This window comes from Scleropages formosus, chromosome 10, assembly GCF_900964775.1.
Source record: "Scleropages formosus chromosome 10, fSclFor1.1, whole genome shotgun sequence".
Lineage (NCBI taxonomy): Eukaryota > Metazoa > Chordata > Actinopteri > Osteoglossiformes > Osteoglossidae > Scleropages > Scleropages formosus.
Window position 1 is genome coordinate 31,589,128 of NC_041815.1, and position 20,661 is coordinate 31,609,788.

Consider the following 20,661-nt stretch of genomic DNA (forward strand, 5'->3'; position numbering starts at 1 on the left):
TGTCTCTGCTGTCCCTCCGCACAGCATCCACGTGTACCAGTCGTCCGACAACATCCGCAACAGGAAGAACAGCATGAAGATGCAGCACGCGGCATCCATCCTGTGCATCCTGTGAGTGCAGCGCCGCTTCCCCCGGGATCCTCGTCCATCGGGTCGACCGCAGCTCCTCACGTTTGCCATCTTCCTGTCCTTTTGTCCCTTCGTCGCTCCATAGGTACCTCGACAACAAGGTGTTTGTCTCTCTGGCCAACGGAGAAGTCATCGTGTACCAAAGGGAAGCGGGTGAGGAAGCAGCCTCCTGGTTCCGTGTCCAGCGATTCCTCCGATCACGTGTTCACCCCCCCTCCCCTTCTGCAACCCTGCCCACAGGAAGCTTCTGGGACCCTCAGAGCTCGCAGACCCTGGTCCTGGGTACCCCCGGTGGTCCCGTCACCAAGATGGTTCCGGTGGCAGGGAGGCTGTGGTGCGGCTGCCAGAACAGGATCCTGATCATCAACACGAGCACGTTGGTGCAGGAGGTACGAGTGGGCGGAGCTCGAGCGAGGACGGGGCGGGGTTATGGCGAATATGGGGCGTGGCCACAACGGTAACGTTATCGACATTGACATTCCGGGTCAATGGCTGGCGGGCGCCAGTCAGTACTGTCCACAGGGGGCATCTTACACGCTCCTTACGTTCTGCTCGGCCCTGTAAGAGCTGTGCCCGCCGACAGTGTGGAATCCGTGTTTTTCCCGTGATCCTTGACATCACGCCCCAAACCCCCCCCAGCACTCGTTCCAGGTGGGCCAGGACAGCGGCCGCTGCGTGACCAGTATGGTGAGCTACGGCCAGGGCGTGTGGGTGTCCCTCCAGGGCAGTGCCACAGTGCGCCTGTACCACGCCGTCACCTACGAGAGCCTTACTGAAGTGGACGTGGCACCTACTGTGCACAAGATGCTAGCAAGTGAGTCCAGCTGTATGTCCTTGGCAGGTGTCCAGAGTGTGTGTGCGTGTGCGTGCGCGTGCGCGCGCTTGCATGCGTGAAGACGCGGTTCCTTTGCTGTGCGATGCTCGCAGGTTCGGACGCCATCATCCGGCAGCACAAGGCGGCCTGTCTGCGCATCACGGCGCTGCTCGCCTGTAAGGACCTGCTGTGGGTGGGCACCAGCGCCGGGGTGGTTCTGACCCTGAGCATCCCGCCAGTGTCGGCCAGCGGCGGTCCGGCCTCGCTGCGCGGCCCGCTGGTCCCCATGGGCTCCGTCCACGGCCACACGGGCCACGTGCGCTTCCTCACGGCCATCGAGCTGCCCGAGGGCTTCGACCTCAGCTTCCCCCCGCAGGTCGAACCAGGTGGGTGGAGCGCCCGGCTCTCCTTCGCGTGCCCCGTCTGCCCGCTGCCCTCTGCCGACCTCTGCCGACCTCTGCCCTCTGCCTCCACGCAGGGAACCCCGCCCACGGCGGAGAAGGTGGCGGTTCAGGGCTGCAGAGGCGAGACTCCGCCCACCGCCGTGCCTCCGCCGTCCTCGTGACCAAGAGCAGCATGCTGGTGATCAGCGGGGGCGACGGCTACGAGGATTTCCGCATGGCCAGCAGCAGCGAGACGGTGGGCCGCGACGACAGCACCAACCACCTGCTCCTGTGGAGGGTGTGACCGGCGCGCCGCCGCCGCCCCCAAGGACCGCCCCCAGCCGAATGCGCCGTGCCTGGATGTGGGCTCTCCGTGCTCGTGCGTTCCCGCGGGTTCCCGCACACGGACGTCTCGCCTCTTCCCTCTTCCTCTCCTCTTGGGTTCGCCGAATTCCTCCGCCCCCCCATTTCATTATGAGCTCGTGCGGCGTGCGTGCGTGCGGCGTGTCCGTCCTTTCCGGGCCCAAAGGGCACAAGGGGGCAGAAGCAGGCGGATCCTTAAAGATGGAGGAAGAACAAGCTGACGGGGCGCTGCTCCCCGCGGTTCAGCGGGACGACCGAGGCGCCGTGAGGAGCGACGCAGGGAGGAGACACCGGCACTGAACCCGAACCCAAACCCACTTTTCCTCTCCGGCCGCCGCTCGCGTGACCGCTGCCGTCGCCTCGCGCCATGACGCCCCTCCCGGCATCGACGGGCTTCCGTTTGGTCTTTTCGGTGTTTGGTGTAATAGAGTCAGCAAAGTGCAATATATGGCACACACTGCACACACCGCACACACACGTTCGCTGCATACACTACGCGCACTACACACACACTGCACACACAACGATACGCTGTGCTGGACTGTGACGCTGCACAGCGTCTGCAGTGGAAATCGTACTCGGCACCGTCACGCATCATCACTCTTTTGTCATCATTTATTAAATATTAAATAGCAAAACTACCAGGAGGAACACAGTGAACATTTTCTCTTGGGTCATTTTTGTACAGTATTTATATCTGAGTTTTAGTTAATCTTTTTGCAGCACTTAATTTATACAATCCCTGTGCAGTTATTGGGCCGGGTGTCGGGGGTCCTCTAGTGCCCTACCGGGATGGGGGGGTGTATCTCCTGTTGGTGTTCACCACCAGCTTATTGGTTTGTGTCCCGCTCGACTCCCTGGCAGCAGCCGTCTACGTAGCCTGCGGGGACTCCTCTGTGTGTGTGTGTGTGTGTGTGTGTGTGTGTGTGTGTGTGTGCGTGTGCGCGCAAATATGAAGTACACCGTATAGCAGAGCGTGGAGAGAGTTCCAGTATCAACTACTGTGTTTCCCACAAAATGACACCACACGAGTTTATGGTGATGAAGCGACGCCCTTTGTGCCCTCGGCTCAGCGCTAAAGTACCGCGGTGCAAACTGTAAATATTGGTACATATTGCCTTCTCTGTACATAGTGTCTCCAGCCCAGACTGTTGATATGAATCTGACGCCGTATTTTTATATACTTGTTTTTTTTTCCCCCCTCCCCCCTCGGCTACACTTCCTGTGCCACCACAGTAAAATAAAAAAAAAAAAAAGTAAACGTAGGGCAGTATTTCAGCGAGAGCATCTTGTACCGGACGAGACCCGAGTCGCATCACTTCCCGTTCCTGTGTTTCTGTCACTGTGTCACTGTGAGGTCTTTGCAATTAAAGTGTTCACTGGTGCCACAGAGAGACTCGCCGCTCCTTTCCCAGCACACACACACACACACACACACACACACACACACACAGGCGCCTCGGGGGCTTGAACCGGCACATCAAACGAGGGGGAGGGGGGGTTGATTGCAGTCTGTCAGCATAACAGAACCAACCATGTAGAAGAGCATCGTCACAGTGCACTTCTGGTGCTCCTTTCCCCTCTCGCTCAGTCATCACATTCGCTCCTCATCAGCATCCTTTACATTTTATTCCTCCGATGCTTTTATCCACAGTGACCGAATGTTATTTACCCACCTGGGTAATTTTATTGCAGTAATTTAGGGTAAGAACCTCACTCAAGGATTCTACAGCTGGACGTGGGATTCAAACCTACAACATTTGAGTCCAAAGGCAGCAGTGCTAACCACTGCTCTACCAGCTGCCTGTCGTCATCACATCTCTGAACTAAAGCAAGAGCTCAAGTCCTGACACACCGCTGCGTGAAACACACACTGGTAAACGCAACGGGGGGGACGCCGTCGGCAGGTCACCGCGCTCTCAGAGGGCTCCTGCTGCAGCAGTGACGTACACTCGCAATGCGGTTAGGAAGCTTCCGCTCGAAGGGTTCGAATCCCACGTCCTGCCGAAGCTCCTCTCGTCGAGGATCTTTCCCTCAACCGACAGCAGAAGCGACCCTGTGCCAGCAGGGTAAATCGGTGTAAAGTGCTCTGTGTGAAGAACAACTGGAGGAGCGACGATGTGTGGAGCAGTGTTCTGCGGAGGATGGGTGCAGTTGCTGTTTCCTGCCTGCAGGGTGTGTGTGTGTGTGTGAGAGAAAATGCTGGTACTTTGATCCATACTTCCATTACCAGTAACCACAGTGCACTGTAGGCTCATGGAGGTCTGGAGCCTATCCTGGAGGACATGCACCATGGAGAGGACAGCAGGTCATCACAGGGCAAACTCTCTCTCGCAGACGCAGACACACACCCACACAGACTACAGTCCACCAGAAGCCTGCATTCACTGTGCTTTGCTCTGCATGCGGCACATTTGTTCTCCCTCGTTACCACGGTAAACTGGGCTGAGCCTTCGGGGACCGGCAGCCTGTTCCGCGCTGCGGGGATCGGAGCCCACAGAGAGCGGCCTTGTCCACCGGGCCCCCGGGTTCGAGGCGGCTTCCGAAGGCAGTCGCGCTGCCCGCTCTGCTCCAAAGGCCAGCTGCTGTGTTGGGGTTCGAGTTACCAGAGCCCCCCACCCCACCAGTGGGTCAAACTGCCCTTCATTCCTCTTTTCTCACAACGTACTCAACTTCATTTTACTCCAGATGTACCGCGGGGTCGGGGAGGGGGGAGGGGGGAGGGGGGAGGGCTGACGGGCTTGCGATGACGCCATTCTTGCTCCACGTGACCGCATTGCCGCTCGGGGCGGAACGCTGCGTCGGCGGCGCGCAGGCTCGGGAGCGCGCCCGTAGTGAGCGCGGGGGGGAGCAGAGCAGAGCAGAGCAGAGCAGCTGCACGCGTTTCCGCGGTGACGCGCATCGCCCGTCTCTTGAATTTCGGATGACAAAGAGCCGCGCGGGGGGTGATGGGGGGGGGAACCGCTTCCTACCGGCCTCTTCGCCTCGCGGCTCCTACGTTCCACGCGGGGCGATGAGTGTGTGTCAGTGAGAAGGGTACATTTACCGTACTGCACACATTTACTACATGATTTACCACACCGCGGGTAAGTTCGGAACTTTCGGGCGACAGTGTGAGTGAGTGAGTGAGTGAGAGAGAGAGAGAGAGAGAGAGAGAGAGAGAGAGAAACCCGCTCTTCCCTTCCGAACCTCCGAATTGAAGCGGATCAGCCGATTATGATTAAACGAACCGAACTCGACCGTCCGGTTCCGCTTTAGTCTCTTTATTACCGCAGTGCGACTCGAACCAACCAACCAACTAACTACATAACTAACCAGCTAACTACCTACCGCCTTACCGGGAGAAACTCGTTTGTACTAAACACTGTTACGCCGGTGTAAATATGAATTGTTACAATGTATCGCGATCGCAGACTCTGGACACTGACTGTCTCTGTGCGCCGATCCGATGTGGACTTTTTACTACCATCGAACCGATTTGCAGGGAAAGATGAACGAGCGCAAGGAATAAACGTTTGTTACCCCCCCCCCACCACCATACCATACAATACAATCTGAACGGCTCGTCCCATACGGGGTCAGGGGTAACCGGAGCCTAACCCGGCAACACAGGGCGCAAGGCCGGAGGGGGAGGGGACACACCCTCCTGGACGGGACGCCAGTCCGTCGCAAGGCGCCCCAAGCGGGACTCGAACCCCAGACCCACCGGACAGCAGGACCCTGTTAAACCCGCTGCACCACCACCTTATGTCCTATACAAGCATGGCTGCACTTAGTTTACTTCACCTTTTACGTTGCTGTACTCGCATTTACCAGCCTCCCTGTCCTCGGCACCACTTGCGGAAAGTGAACAAAGTAACAAGTTACATCTGCAAATGTAACTGATCGCTGATGAGAAAAAAAATGTTTTTACACTTCATGTTCTCATCAAACTGTCATTGATCTGTACTTGTGTCAGTCACATTTTAGACCTCTGTTCTATGGCCGCAGTCTGAGTCCATAGCTGCGCGCGCCTTTACCATGAACTCACTGTGTTCCGCGGTGTCCGTTTCCACGTGCAGGTGCGACTCGGCGCTGCCCTCTAGGGGCGGAGTCAGCACCTACTGTACCTCGTGCTGCGCGCGTGTCCCGTTTCCTCCAGTGGCTCTTATTAGAGAGCTCCTTACACTGATTTACCCGGTTTACTCTGAAGGGTCGTGTTTGTTGTGTCGATTCAGGGTAGTACTGTACCCGGCGGCACAGCGGGTAGCGCTGCTGTCTCACAGGGCCTGGTTGGTGCAAAAGGGTGTGGGTTCGATTTCCACTCGGTCTCTGGGGAGTCTGTGTGGGTTTCCTGTGGGTGCTCTGGTTTCCTCCCACAGTCTAAAGACATGCCATTCGGGTTCCCCCAGAGTGTGTGAGTGACAGAGAGAGAGTGTGTGTGTGTGTGTGTGTTCCACTGCTGAATGGATGAGTGACCCCTTGTAAGTAGTGTGTCTAGCAGTGTAAGTCACCACGGTGGATAAGGTGTGTGGGCTGATAGTAACACGGTATAGAGTTCATTTGAAGTTGCTTTGGACAAAAGTGTCTGCTAAATGAATACATGCAAATGTACTCTGCTCAAAGTACTTGAACAACAGGAGGGGATTTGAGCCCAGGTTGGTTGTTCAGGACACAGAGCTGCTGGTACAACGTGCGTGTGGTCCGGACGTGGAAACCCGCCAATGGCTGCAAACGGCTCGGGAGGTGTGCGTTTCGGAGGGAGAAACGGGCCTCGCGGAGCTCGTGTGTTCTCCGCATGTCCTCCCTGTGATGAACAAACACTCTGTTTGCTGACAGAAGAAAGTGTTTTTCGTGGTTATTGTGTCACTGGCACCGCTATTGTGTCATCGCACCGAGTGTGTCGGCGGCACACAGCTAAATGGTTGTGTTCCGCTCCGCGCTAATGACGGGTCTCGGGAAGCAGATCTCAAGGGTGTTTATCGCAATCAAAGCGGAGTCAATATTGGATGTTTGGGTGACAACGTGGCGCAAAGGATCATGCGGCGACAGCGAAGTGCGGTCATTCCTATTTTCGGACGCTCGCGGGCCCGGGCTCCTTCGCGGCCCTTCCTCGCGGGAGCCGAAGGCCCCGTGCGCAGGCGTCTAGACGCTCCGACGGTCGAGGAGCCGAGGACGAGAACCGGGGTCCCGTCCGTCCTCTGGACGCGTTGGACTGTTGATGGATGGGCACCGAGCGGCGCGGGCAGGCAGGCGACCTTTCGCAGCATCCTCCCTGAGCGCCGCCGCGACGCCGCCGGCTACGGGAAGTCCGGTCTGGCACCAGGGCTCTTGACGTGAGGAATCTCCGAGGCGGCGAGTTTCCCTGCTGACGCCGAAAGTGTCCCGGGTGGGAAAAGCACCTCATCGCACCTGGGGACCCATCCTGCGAAGCTCCCTGCGAAACCGATGCCTTAAATACAGTGCGCCGGCGGGGATGGGGGTTCGACGCCCTCTTCCCCAAACCCGTCGTAATGCGCACGTTGGCCGAGCGCTTTCGGCCCCGCGGGGAGGCGGGAAACGCCAGAAGTGTTATTTCCCAGCCTTGGCTGCGATGTCTTTGTGCGCCATAACATTTCTGAGGTGAAACATCTGCGAGACGTTCAAAAAACGTGTTCTAGACCTGGTTTCCGTCGTAAACTCGTACCGGACGCATGCGGACAGGTGTCGAAGCTGCTGCGCTGGACCAGCGGGCACACGCACCACCGTCTCCTCTGCCGCCTTCTCATACGTGCGCGTGTGCGCGCGCGCAGCTTCGCAGGCCGACCGTCGCAGACCATCCGTCTCGCGGCCGGAGCTCCTTTCTCACGCGGTCGTGTGCGTTACGTTCCTCTCGGGACGGAAATAGCAGCGCTGGAGCACACGGCCCCCGGTTCGACCGCCTCTCGGGCTAAGTGGCGTGTTGGGACGGGTTCGGGTTCCACGAGGGGAAGCGCGGGCGTTGCCGTGTGACGGAAAGCACGCGTCTCCCTCAGAATGGATTCCCCGCAAAGGGGCCTCGATGCCCGGCAGGGCCACGCTGCCCACAGCGACCATTTATTACGGCACGACGGCCCGTAATTAAGCCTTTTTCTGCCGAGGATAATTAGAGGGGCGGCGGAAGAGTCGGGTGAACGGACGTTCGGCGGAGGGTCGCGCCCTTAATGTCGTTCCGCTTCAGATCAGGCCTCGATACCTTTGTGAGCAAAAACACAAGAGAGGAAACGGGGGGAATGATTGAAAAGAGGAGATCGATAAATAGTTGTCCCCCGGGCTGTACTTTGCTGCCCCGACTGCGTTCCTCACTTGAACGAAACGGGTCGCGATCCACTTTACCGCGCGCATGTGGACGTATTTAACGCGTTTGCCGTTCCTCGCCGGACTGCCCTCCGTCCCGTCCTCGGCTCTACAGCAGGCCTCCTCTCATGTCGGGACGGACGGTTTGCGCACCTGGCTTCTCACCGCTAAAACGACCAGTTCGGGGTGCGTTTGGAGCCCTCGTTTGAAGCGGGAGCAGGTGCGGCGTGACGCGGTCGTGCGGTGACGCCGTCCGAGCGGGACGACAGCGGCAGCATTGTGTGGGGACAGGCGCAGCAGTGTATCATTGTCCCTCCCGCTCGGTGCCGCACTGCTACACGGCAGCCCATTGACTCCGTGAGCCGAGGCCGTGTGTGTGTGTGTGTGTGTGTGTGTGTGTGTGTGTGTGTGTGTGCGTGCGTGCGTGCGTGCCTGCCTGCCTGCCTGCCTGCCTGCCTGCAGTGTGTCGCATTCCGCAGCTCTTCTCACACATTTGTAGCTCGTCATCCCGCTTTTGAACGGAGGAGCCGCACCATGTGTCACTCACCGGCACCGCGACCGGGACGCCGAGGACGTCCTTTTGTTCGCCGAGCCGCCGCGTCAGCAACTGGTGACGTTAACCGACATCCGAGTGTTTGCTTCCATGAGCCGCCGAAGAACAAGAGGTTTTTGAAGTGTTTCTCTGCTCATGCCTGTCACGGGCTGAACGGCAGGAAACGCAACTCTTACCGACTCCTTGATGGGGTTCAGAGGAGACGGTTTACTACGGTAGCAAATGTTACCTTGGATGCTCTATAGTGGGTTCGCAGTAGTGCGTCGTACTTATTGCTGGTACTGTGACTTTCACAGCGGTAACATCAAGTGCAACGTCTGTAAACTCCGCTGACGGTGGCAGCAGGCCGCAGAAGCGTGTGACTACCGCACCGTACCGTACCGTACCGTACCGCACCGCACCGCACCACATGCTCGCTCTTCCCACCTTTGACACCAAGGTATCCGGCTCCGCTGCAGGGTGACGCGGGGTTTCCGAGTACACCGAGAGCTGCGCGTGTGGCTCCGCAGCCGGAAGACACGGGATCGCGGCAGAGATGAGGAGAAGCCAGGCGTCCCGTCCAACTACCGCCCCGCGCACGACTGGCCGGAGGAAACGTTGTCTGATTCCGCCGCGTTTCCGCTCATTTCTCCGCACTCGCCTTCTGGCGAAGGCGCTCGAAAGGGCAGCGTCCGCAGGTCCAACCAAGGATTGTTCGTTCCCACCAAATCCCGCCGCCGGGCTGCATCTGGGCTCCGGTGGCCGAGGCGCCTGCCTGGCAAAGGCGGCGACGCGAGGATCTGTAGCGCCGAAGAGCCGGAGGGCGTGAAGCCGCCGTTTCTAACAGTTTTATCTTTTCGTGGCACAGCTTGAAAGACCGAAGCGGGGAAGTTAAAGGACGTAGAGAATGTGCTCATGTTGCCGTCTTGGGCTCTGTGGTCAGTCTGGTAGGTGGACAGTTTGGTTAGGGGTCAGTCTGGTAGTCTGGTCAGCTCTTTGGTCAGCAGTAAATGCAGATTGGTCTCATTAACGAGTGAAAACGTGAGCCCTTTTAGCTGTTAGCACGGGATAGCGGGTGACATAGTGGTTAGAGCTGCTGCTGCCTTTGGACCCAGGGGTTGTGGGTTCAAATCCCACCTTGAACAGGGTACGTAGCCTAAATTGCTCCAGTGCAAATTACCCAGCGGTGTAACTAGGTAAATAATCATACGTAGATTAACGCTGTAAGTCACTTTGGAGGTGACGTGTCAGGTAAATGTAACACGGGTTACCGGTGTATTTCCATTGCTCCTTTCAGCAGATGCTTGGGCGGTTACTACACAGCTCACGCTTTCATCCAAGGTGTGTGTCGTGCTTCATTTCATTAGGCTTCACACACTCTGCCTCGAAATGAAACTATTTCGTGACTTTTCTCGTATTTTCGAGGCACTTCGCCGGAGCAGAGCTTCGTGCGTTTCGCGTGCCGCGACGTTACCGCCGTGTTACACCGTGTCGTTGAACACCCGGAGCTGTCCAGCTGAGCCGGCGCTCCAGAAGGGCAGAGCGCCGCCGCAGGGCCGTATCTCCATTAGCCGCAGTTTACTTGCGTGCAGCAGCGACTCGCTCTTGTGCGCGTAAACTGCAATTAGAGAGAATCTCTGCGGCTCGGCTCCGCGTGCGGCAGTTTGCCGACGGCAAAGGCGTCTGGAGCAGTAAAGCCAAGTGACGTCGTGCGGCCCGGGTGCGACAGAGTGAGGAAGGGTACTTTTCAGCACCGTGACGGCGGGAAGCACAGCTCATTTCATCTGCACCAGTTTTACTGCAAATGCTTTTCTTTTTATTGAAAGTACAGAACTGAAGGAAGCGGAGAAAGTTGATTGATTGGGAGGGGATAAAAGATGATTGGAGAGTGAATTTGGAGAACGGTTAAAGAAAAGTTGCCGAAAGGCCTGCTGCTGCCTGCAGAGCCACCGCACCCCCACTGACCCCACAGCTCCTCGTGCTTCTGCGGTCAGGAGGACCGCCTCGGGTCTCCGGTCTGCGATCTACGCGCACGGGATGCGTTGGCCTCCTCTGGACGTGGCTTCCAGTGACCGCAGCGCCACCCAGACCGCGGCCCGTGCGGAAGGGCCGCTCCGCAGCCGCGTCCCACCCCGCACCGCCCCGAGCGACACCGGGTCGCGGTAACGTCTCCTAGGAGTCCGAGTCCGGGACCGGAACCTCACCCGGCCCGATACGCTCGCGGACGCCCTTGGACGCGGAGCGCGGCGCGTTGGCGACTGCGCTCCTCCAAGCGCCACCGAAGCCGCAGAATACAGCGGCTGCAGCAAAAACAAAACCGTAATTATGCTTCCTCTCAGCGTTGGACGCTTCTAGCGAAGGAGCTGGATCCACAAGGGCTAAATTTAGCTGAGCGCAGCGCGCGGCCGTGCCGTGCCGGGCCGTGCCGAGCCGAGCTACCGTCCTCGTTTTCCGCAAGTACTACTTGGTGCCGTGACGGGCCTTTTATTTTCTCATTCCCTGAAATTAGCCAAAGTGCAAATTATTGTGAAACACCCTGTCATTTACCCCCAGAGGCATATTTAGCTTTTGCCAGAAACGTGACCGTTTTCCCGGGGTCTCGCTGCCTCTTCGGTGTCGCCCTGCACGTAAATGGGCAGCGCCGCCTGTTTTCGCCAACTTCTGGCAGCTCGGCCCATTTCTTGGTTTCCCTACGTACGTATTCGGACAAGCGCATGCGGCAGCGTCCCGCTCAGGTGCGCATGTTGCGGAGTCACCTGTTTACCCTCCCGACACGCTCGTCTTCTTTTTGCCCCTGTTTTGAGCCGCGGCGCACAACATGACGGCGCACCTTAACCGCGCTGCAAAACATGTTGGTCACTTTTCCAGCGGCCAAATATTATTGCGCTCTCGTGGAGCTCGCGAGGCCCGGAGGACGAGGACGGGAGCTCACGGGAATCGCACGCTCTGCGTTTGCTTCTGCGTCGTCGTTTTAACGTCACGCGCGGGTTTGTGCGAATGAGCCGTGACGGCGCCCGCCTCGTGCCGTTCCTCCTCGCCGAGCTTTGCGTGCGCGCTCGGGCCGAGCGTCGCGGCGATCTGGAACGTGTGATTAGGGGCTGCGGGAGGGCGCCGCCGTGCCCCTGTTATCTTAGGGCAGCGCGTCGACGGGAAAGCTGCGGCGGGCGGAGTCCGTGCGGCCGGAGGGGCGGGGCCTCCGGCTCAGCGGCGCTATAAGGGACGGGGGTCGGCCGCCCTCGGACAGGTACGGCGCTTCGCCCGCTCTTTGCTCCGTCGTCCATCCGACTCCGTTGGCGAAGAAGGGCCCGGCTGCACCGCGCTGGCGTGAGTTTGTGTCGGGCCGCCGCTCCGCTTCACCTGCCGCACGAGTCCTTCGAACCGAGGGCCGGCAGCACGTCTCTCTCTCTCTCTCTCTCTCTCTCTCTCTCTCTCTCCCTCCCCCCCTCTCCATTTCTCATGTATGACTATGGACTCTTCTTCGCCCCGAACCTCTTCTCTCGTTCCCATTTCTGCATGTTTGCACCGGACGCTGCTCATCGCAGGGCTACGGCACGTGTGCAGTTCCGTTTGTTCTCCGCCTCTGGAATTTTAATCATTTGCGCAGAGGGCCCATGGAAGGAGTCCCGTAACGTCACACCTCTGTCACCTTTATTTCTGCTCTCCTGCACGGCTTCTCTTTCCTCCGTTACGTGAACTTGATCGATTGATTGATGGATTGATTGATTGAGATGTACAGCGTTCGTGATCTAATGCAGATCCAAGCGAAGGCTCTCAATTCGTTTTACACCACTCTTGACTTCTTTACCGTGGTAATTGTGCGCAGCTCGTCGCCGACGAAGGACGGCACGGACGTTCGGGTCCATTTCCTCACCTCCTGCCGTCTGCTGCGCTTTGTGTGTTTCCAACCGCGTTCTGTTCTTGTGTGTAGCAACACAAAGGCTTTGTTACAGCAGCAGGAGGACAGGCTTGGATGCAGACGCTGATTCTATACTACGGTTAATTTGTTGCATACCACGGTATAAACCAGTGTCCCTCACACGAGTATCTAGATGCGTATGAGCTTTTCTCCAGAGTGACTTCCACCGATTATTGTTATGTATCTAAGGTGACTTACGGTGCTCGATACACTGCTTTACACCACCTAGTGAGTGACACATTTACACAGCACAGCAACTCACACACTCACACTGTGGGCCATTCAGAGTCACCAGTTCACCTGAAACACATCTCCTTGGACTGTGGGACGAAAGAAAGCTCTGTCCAGTTCGTGGTACGTGATGGGTTCTACAGAGCTGAGCGAGTGCAGGTGCACTTGTTGTTGTTATTATAATAACAAAATCAAAGCCATTCACTGTTCCAGGGCAATGAAGGGAAACTGCACTAAACTAATTGTGTCCATTTTAATGGGATTTATTGATATTTTTGTATAAATGGCTCTTTTACTGTTGAAATTAGTGGCAACGATGTCTTTGAGTGATGAGAATTCTCAACGCACTACTTGCGGGGGGGCACTGTTGTCCTGGGCTTTCTAGAAAAAGCAGCCTGAAAAAAATCTGTGAAGCTGATTTCACACACTAGTGTGTGACCCTGCCCATGCCCCCCCCCCCACTGTATAAATGTGCTAAAAATACTGAGTGGCCCCCAGGGGCCAACACAAAGCCTCTGTGTCCCAGCTCTTAGTCACCGGCTCGGCTCGGCTCGCGTCCGCGTGAGGTGCCGCGAGTCGTGCGCCAGCTTGTCCGTTTGTTCGTTCGCTCGTCGTCACACTTCCTGCAAGTGCCGTTCAGCTCTTCCGCACCGATCTCTGAGCCCCTTTGTGTCGCCTCGTTGTCTTGCCGCGTCGCGCCGTCCGCCGTGAGCCGACGTCCGCGTGCTCCCGTCTGTGCTCCGCAGCTGCACAGTGCTGCTCTTGTGTGTGTGTGTGTGTTCGTGGACGAATTGCCACTCTGTCATACGGAAGGTGTTTGAAGACACCTTTTCTGTATGCGGATGGAGAAGATCCATCGGAGAGGAGAGAACCCGACGCAGAGAAGACGAGTTTGCCGCGTACCGAAAAGTGTGCGTTTTGTCTCGGACATCCCCCGGACATGGCGTCGCCTCCGCTGGCACTGGCCTTCCTCACCACCGACCCTCTCTCCTGTCTTCCAGGTCTCATGCTCGTAGAAGATCACCTTGAAGATGACGAAGAACCACCTCTGCTGCTTCGTTCTTCTCCTCCTCGCTGTAGGTCTTTGACCTTTTTAGCCACATGTGTCCATGTGTCCGTCATGAACCAGTGTGATTTTTTTTTTTTTTTTTTTTTTTTGTCCGTCAATAAGTAGTGCAGAGTCTTCGTTTCACCCCTGAAATTACCCACAATGCACTGCCCAGCGACGCAGGGCAAATAGGCCGCAGCGATTCAGGTGACCCCCGAACAACGCGGCCCGGCATCCGCGAGCGACGACGGGCTCGACGTGCCGCGAAAGGACGGAGGCGCCCCGTCGACCGAGCATTGCAGCACCGATGGTGTTCTCGTGCCATACGTGTCGAGAACCGATCGCCTCCTGTTTTCGCACCCGGCTGGGGGTGCGCAGACCCCGTTCGTGGGTTTGATCACATGTTGGGGGGAACTGGTGCAGCGCACCGAAGAAGAACGCGCACACGGCGAAACACGCAGGCGTTCGCACCCTGTTCGCATTCCCTTTGCGACCCGTTGGGCATCGGCGGGCACGGGGTGCGTCCGTTGGTTGGGCGTGGCTCCTCGTGCGTGTGTGCGCGAGTGCTCCATCCCCGTCTGCGTCTGACACTCCGCGTGTCCCTCTCTCCCTGCAGCGGCTGGGCTCGGGCGCGAGTCGGGCGCTTCCGTGCGGGCAGGGGAAGGTTCTAACCGGCGACGGCTGCGTCTGCCTGCGCTGCCCAAGGGGGCAGGAGCCCAGCAGGGTGAGAGACCCCCCGGTCCACACGTGTGCCCCTGCTTTTTGTGTGTGTGTGTGTGTGTCTCCCCTTGCTTGCGGAGCAGCGCTGCCACACGTGGAGGGGGAGTCCCTGCGGCTCTTTTGGTTCCGCTGGTTCTGCACCCTCTTGTTTCTCTGAGCTCTAACGGCACCGGGGACGCTTCCTCCGCAGCTCTGCGGACGGGCTGGACGAGCGAACGCGGACCTCGGATGCCGGGCTTGTCCCGCGGGCTTCTTCTCGGACACCTACGGTCCCGAACCCTGCCGCCCCCGCCGCTCGTGCGCCGCCCTGAACCGCGTGCCCGTCGGCGCAGGTGGGGCCGACGGCGACGCGCTCTGCGGAGGCTGCGTTCGGGGGTGAGCGCATGCGCACGCGTGCACACGTCGCAGCTCAGCCACCTGTTGTGTTTGCTGTTTTTCACCACTGCGAGGCAAACGCAGAATGTATCTCCTGCGCCTCCATCCATCCGTCTGTTTAATGCTCTCATTTGCCCCGCTGGGGTTCGGTGGGGGTGGGGGGCACTCCTGTGAGCACAGTGTCTGTGTGACGTGGGGATGAGTGCTAACTGACCCTCAGGAACTTACTTCCTGTTTTGCTGCTTGTGCAGCCTGTCGCTCTGTGTGTGTGTGTGTGTGTGTGTGTAAGAGAGAGAGAGAGAGACACACACACACACACACACACACACACACACACACACTGCATCAGAAGGGGCCCAGGTGAAAGAAACACTCCTGACAGATTCAGAAAGTGTCTCCCCCATCAGGGGCAGAACGCTACTACGTTCCTCACTCAGCAGGTCCAGTACCGGGGTAAAGTTTCCTCTCGCCCTCCGCTGAGCGCCCCCTCTGACTCTCGTCAAGAGTCACGACGGCGCGCTCGTCCCTGCGGCGCGTTGCCCGAGGCTCTCCGTCGCAGGGCTGCGAGGGGACGGTGACCCTCACAACCTTCTGCTCTCTCCTGCAGGTTCTCGTCTCCCGAAGGAGCTTCTGCCTCTGAGGCCTGCGTGAGATGTGAGTGCGAAGAGCTCCGTCCGTCCTGTGCGCCCTACTTGTCCGAAGCCCTTGGTCCACGACGGTCTGAGGGGGGCGTGGTGAAACACGGTGTTCAGGCAGCTCTCTCTCGTCCCCAGCGGCGCGCGTGACCAGGAACGTCGGCAAGAGCGCCCCCCAGGGGCTGGTTGCGGCCAACGCCACCGACGTGCGCGGTTCCGAGGAGAAGAGCACCGAGTACGCCGTGTTCGCCCTCGTGCCCATTTTCTGTGTCATGGGGCTGCTGGGAATCCTCATCTGCAACATTCTCAAGAAGAAGGGTTACCGCTGCACCGCCGACAAGGAGGGAGCCGACGAGGAAGGAGCCGCGCCGCAGAAGGACGGTGAGCTCCCGCGTGACCTCGGGTGACCCTTCCCTCCGAGGCCTCCGTGGGGTGCTCAGCACTGACATTCGTTCGTTTATCTGGCACTTTTCTCCAGATCGACTTAGGGTTACACTACCTACTCTTTGCGTGTGCGTGTGTGTGTGCGTGTGTGCTCTGAAAAGAAATAATCAAGTGCTCTACCTGCCCAAAGAGACAAGAGCGTCCCTGGCAGGCGAGCCCCGTGCCTCTGCTCACTGTGCCGCTCGCCGTCCCTGCAGGAAACGCTGGACTGCCGTACGCGGTGGACGACCCCAACGAGGACACCATCAGTGTGCTGGTCCGCCTCATCACGGAAAAGAAAGGTGCCCGCGAAGGCGTGAGAACTGCACCGCAAACGCGCATCGTGAAGAAGTCGATGTTGAAATTGCCCATCCTGCATTCTGTCTCACGTGTGTGTGTGTGTGTGTGCCGTTCCAGAGAATGCTGCAGCACTGGAGGAACTGCTGCTGGAGTACGAGAGCAAGCAGATGTCCATCAGCAAGACTGCATCCATCAAGTGAGAATTTCCACAATGCGCTGCTCCGTATGCCTGCTCCCCCCGCCCCACACACACACACACACACACACACACACACACGCACTGTGTTTAGTTTTGTCGATGTCTTGGAGGCCAGCATGTTTCCATATAGTGTGTGTGTGACTGTGCGACAGGAACAGGCCCCAATACCCCCCCATACCCCCCCGGCGCAGTGCTGATTGGACGCTCCCTGTTGGCCTGTCGCCTTCCTGTGGCGACACTGCGCTGTCGCTGGACCCCGCTGTCCGCTGGCCTCATGCTGCAAACTCGCACGCGCTCCCTGGAGAAATGCGGTGTCGCTTTCCCGGTTGCCGTGGCAGCAAAGCGGCACCGGCCACTAGGACACGTCCGGCGCAGTGACACGCCGTCGGTGCCAGACGCGGACCGAGCCGGAGGGACGGTGTCGCCGGGTTCGGGGTCGGTCCGCGCGAAACCCTTAACTGACAGCCCGCCTTGGGCCGGAGCCCACGTCCCACGCCGGTCCTCCCGTCCCTCTACGCAGGGACGTTTGTTTTGGGAAAAAGCGAGTCGTCGTGCTGCGAAGCCGTTTGACAGAAAAGCGCGTCGAAGGAGCCGCGGCGTCTCGTCGCGCCTTCATAGTTCATGCATTTTTTAGTGCGGTGGCTGCGCTCCGATAACGCGTGACCCGCTTCCCTTTCCTGTGCGGTTCGGTGGCGAGCCGCGTAAACCCCCTGCGAAAAGGCCGTTGGGAACTCGCGTAACCCGCTCCGCCTATCGTGCCGTTGCGCGGCGCAGAAAAGAGCCGCGCTCGTCGTGGGGAAACGAGGCGGCGGGAAAGTATTTCGAGAACCACGGTGAACAGGCGACGCGTCGCCCGCCGCTCGTGTGGCTGAAAGGGTCGGCGGCAGCAAACGCAAAACCCACCGCGTTTCCCACCGTGCGCCCGGTGCGCTCATGCGTTACGCCACGGCGGAGCGCTACTTCTTCTGCTCTGTCGCAGCATCTCGTGAGCGGAAGGTCGTCGGTCGGCATCCCGAGCGGACAAAAGGTCGTCCTCTGTTGCGCTTCGCGCCTCGGCCGCGTCACGCTGGCAGCGTCGTGCGTGCGTCCGCACGCCGGTGGTCCCCTTCGCTATCACGGCGCCCTCTCCCCCCCAGGTTCCCGGCTCTGCCCCCGCTGGCGCAGTTCCGCTCGCTGCCCCGCCTCTGTTCGCACCAGCGCCACCTACACACCATCAACGGGTTGGCGCTGCGCTCCGGCTCCTCCTGCTGCTCCCGCTGCAGCCAGAGGAAGTGGCCAGAGCTGCTGCTGCTGCCCCCTACTGATGCCCTGAGCCCCCCTGCAGACCCTCCAGCCAGGACCCCGGCCCCTGGAGAGGTCACCATCCTGTCTGTGGGCCGGTGAGGATGGGGGCAAGCCCTCTCTCTCTCTCTCTCTCACACACACACACACACACGCACACTTTGGCTGTGCTCTCAGTGACTCTCTGTGCAACTTTGCTAAATATTTCAACTGTAATACAGTAAAACATGTGACCTGAAGCTCTTTGCCTCCTTGCCGCCTTTGGGTCGGTGGTCAGTGCAGCGGTCAGTCCACGGGTTTCACTATGGCTTCCCTAACGGCGCTCCGATTAACCCGCCGACACACAGGTTCCGGGTGGCCCAGATCCCGGAGCGGAAGGACGGCCCGCCGGACACCCCCCCCCAGGAGCCCAGCGACACGGACTCGGTGGACACGAGCCACACGGAGCCTGCGGAGGAGACGTCCCTCCTGGGCGCGCCCTCGTCATCCTGCCCGCGGGCGAAGAGCAAGGTGGAGGTGAGGAGAATTACCCAGCGTGCCTTCTTGGCCTCCTCGCACGTTTCCGTGAGGAAGAGCCGCTAAATGAATGAATAAAGGTAAAGTTAAACGCACCTGCGCTACGAGGACGCGTGAGGACGTCGCTTTGGATGCGTGGAGAACATGGAGAGCGTCGCACGTCACAGGGCTCCTCTTTGCCGGAGCCTCTTACCGCTCCGATAATTTGCGCAGGGCTTACTTTGTTTCTCAGGCAGCAAAGAGACGCACGCACATTGACGCACACTCGCTCTCTCGCAGCCTAAAGGTGGCGGAGGTGGTTCGGGTGACGCCCGAGCAGCGTGTAACGGCGAGGTCTCTCCGCTGTTCCAGGGTGGGAAACTCGTGATCAGACTCGGAGAAAGTAGCGTGCTCGTGTGAAGGTAACGGCCCTTTCCGCGGTGCGCCGGCGGCCCTGGTGGCGCTTGGGTGTCGGGCTGCTTGCGCGAAACGCGGCGAGAGACGCGGCGCGGGGCCGGGATGCACGAAGGAAGCGGCGGACGAGGTGGAGGGACGCGAGGGTCGCGAAGGTGCGGGAGAGCGGGGGAGGGGCGCGGGCAGCGTCACGGGAAGCGCCGCGAGGCCGGAGCCGACGAGCGGGCGGCCCGCGGACGATGCGGCTTCGCCCTCCCGCCTCCCGCCTCCTGCGCGTCGCTTCCCTCGGCTGGCGCTGTCCTCGCGTAACCCCCGGCGGCTTCGCCGTGGTACGACGGGACGTCGCGTCAGCTCGGGGTTTGCTCTGCGGGTGGATGTGGCGGTTGCTTGCGCGCAGGGCCATGGCTTCGCGCCGCTCTCTCCGGACACGCCGTTCCCTCCTCCCTCCTCCCTCCGCCTGCATCCGCTCACTGCCCCCCTCCTCCTCTCTCCCCCCGCAGGCGAGCTGCTGAGCGCGCGGAGAACGCCGCCGCGCTGGGATACGACGCTCGTCGTCCGGAGCCGGCAGAGCGGTGGCCGCGAGCTCGGTGGAGCGGTGCTGTCGTCACGTGCTTCTTTGCGGACCACGAGGACTTGATATTTTAGGATCGCTGCTCACGAGCTTCTAATTAAGAAGCGCAGAAGAGAGGAGAACAATGATTTTAGCCCATGTGGCCATGACAGAACACTGGAGCGTGAGCGTGTGTGTGTGTGTGTGTGTGTGTGTGTGTGTGTGTGCGCGTGCGTCAGTGGAATTGGACCCTGCTCTCGCTGACAGTTTATTCTTCAGCCCTAACACTGTGTGTTCATGTATTTCTAGAGCAGAGCAGTACCCCGGTAAGAGAGCGGCGAGATGCAGCTTTTACTCCTCGCTAACTTTACCTTTAGCTGCGTCAGCCGTACCGTAGTATCTTCTCGCCAAAGGCCTTTCCGGAGAACTTCTCTTTGTAACGGAGCAGTCAGTGCTGCAGAGTGCAGAGTGGCAGGATGCCTGGGGAGTGCAGTGCGCCTAACCTCACCTCACCTCACCTCACCTCACCCTAACCGCAACACTACTACCGCTACTACCATTGATGTATAGATGCGTGACCCAGTGTAAGCAGTGTATCTAGCAGTGTAAATCACTGCAGCGAATAAGGTGTGTGGGCTGATGGCACTGCATAGAGTTCATTGGGAGTCGCTTTTTTCCAAAGCGTCTGATAAATAAATAAATGTAAGATATAAGCGTACTAGTAAGTAACTACTAGTATTACTACTTACTGGATCAAGTAAACAGTTTAGTGTAAAGGCTCCTTCCCGGGGTGGGGTTCCCCGTTACACGCTACACGTACGATGGATATTCAGGGCAATCAGACCTCACTCAGTCACGTGGGCGACACGAGTGTGTGTCGCTCCCCCCTCCACAGATTAGCCAGTCGGATTTGGGGACGTTACGTTACACCTCCCTCCGTTCTCAAGTGCGGCCGCATGTCGAGGTTCGGCGCAGCGATGCGGGGCAACCCTGCATCCAGCCCGTGGACTCGGGTACGAGAAAGCGTCTCAAGGTCATGGATGTAGCCGGAGAGCTGGAACTGGTTCGAACACAAAGTGAAGCGCACACGCACACGCACACACACACACACACACACACACACACACACACACACCTTTCCACCCCATTCTTTGGGAACACAAAGAAACCCACGTTTCCAGGTACTTGGAGAAAAACTCTGATTTCCAGTGGTGTAAAAAAGGTAAAGTTTTCACGTTAATATCTCGTGGTCACGTACGAGTCTCGCGGAATCACGGGAGGCCTTTTTCACACGCCTCCTGGGACAGCAAACCTCAGCACAGTGTTTCTGGTGTTGTGTTTCTTCCATCTTTTATTGAAGGAGACGAAGGAACATCCTGGGCTGCGTTACTGTACTGTATGTACATTAATATTTTCTAGCAAGTGTGTCATTGTGTATTTTGTACCTTTTCCGCTTGGGTTCCACATCACACCCTGTTTGCTGCTGGGACGCGTCCCTCTTTGTTACCTAATATGACGTAAATGTCAGCGTTGAAAAAAGGAACACTCATCTCTCCAAC

General features: G+C 58.7%; 2 protein-coding genes across 4 annotated transcripts in view; both read left to right on the forward strand.

Moving 5' to 3' along the window:
* The window catches only part of arhgef17 (Rho guanine nucleotide exchange factor (GEF) 17), a 34,727-nt gene extending 31,880 nt beyond the window's left edge, over nucleotides 1-2,847 (forward strand). The window contains exons 16-21 of the mRNA XM_029255856.1: nucleotides 25-111; nucleotides 215-282; nucleotides 370-518; nucleotides 769-943; nucleotides 1,057-1,329; nucleotides 1,422-2,847. Of these exons, the coding sequence (XP_029111689.1) occupies nucleotides 25-111; nucleotides 215-282; nucleotides 370-518; nucleotides 769-943; nucleotides 1,057-1,329; nucleotides 1,422-1,630 (961 nt within the window). The 3' untranslated portion in view covers nucleotides 1,631-2,847. The remainder of the gene's footprint in view (nucleotides 1-24; nucleotides 112-214; nucleotides 283-369; nucleotides 519-768; nucleotides 944-1,056; nucleotides 1,330-1,421) is intronic.
* A 1,697-nt stretch (nucleotides 2,848-4,544) lies between these two features.
* On the forward strand, nucleotides 4,545-19,673 carry relt (RELT TNF receptor). Of its 3 annotated transcripts, XM_029255263.1 has the most exons (12): nucleotides 4,545-4,775; nucleotides 13,664-13,738; nucleotides 14,327-14,434; nucleotides 14,621-14,805; nucleotides 15,413-15,459; nucleotides 15,579-15,821; nucleotides 16,082-16,165; nucleotides 16,281-16,359; nucleotides 17,499-17,741; nucleotides 17,991-18,159; nucleotides 18,439-18,560; nucleotides 19,053-19,673. In XM_029255263.1, the coding sequence occupies exons 2-11, from the start codon at nucleotides 13,694-13,696 to the stop codon at nucleotides 18,556-18,558; spliced, it is 1,323 nt and encodes a 440-aa protein (XP_029111096.1). In that variant the 5' UTR covers nucleotides 4,545-4,775; nucleotides 13,664-13,693; the 3' UTR covers nucleotides 18,559-18,560; nucleotides 19,053-19,673. The 3 variants fall into 3 exon arrangements, with proteins under 3 accessions (XP_029111096.1, XP_029111097.1, XP_029111094.1); XM_029255264.1 differs by lacking the exon at nucleotides 18,439-18,560; XM_029255261.1 differs by lacking the exon at nucleotides 19,053-19,673 and having other exon boundaries at nucleotides 18,439-18,669.
* The last annotated feature ends 988 nt before the right edge of the window (nucleotides 19,674-20,661 follow it).

Coding starts and splice junctions, on each gene's coding strand:
- relt (XM_029255263.1), top strand. CDS start 13,694: ATGACGAAGAACCACCTCTGCTGCTTCGTTCTTCTCCTCCTCGCT. Junction 15,822..16,081: donor AGCCGCGCCGCAGAAGGACG/GTGAGCTCCCGC, acceptor CCGTCCCTGCAG/GAAACGCTGGACTGCCGTAC. Junction 18,160..18,438: donor GGGCGAAGAGCAAGGTGGAG/GTGAGGAGAATT, acceptor GCTCTCTCGCAG/CCTAAAGGTGGCGGAGGTGG.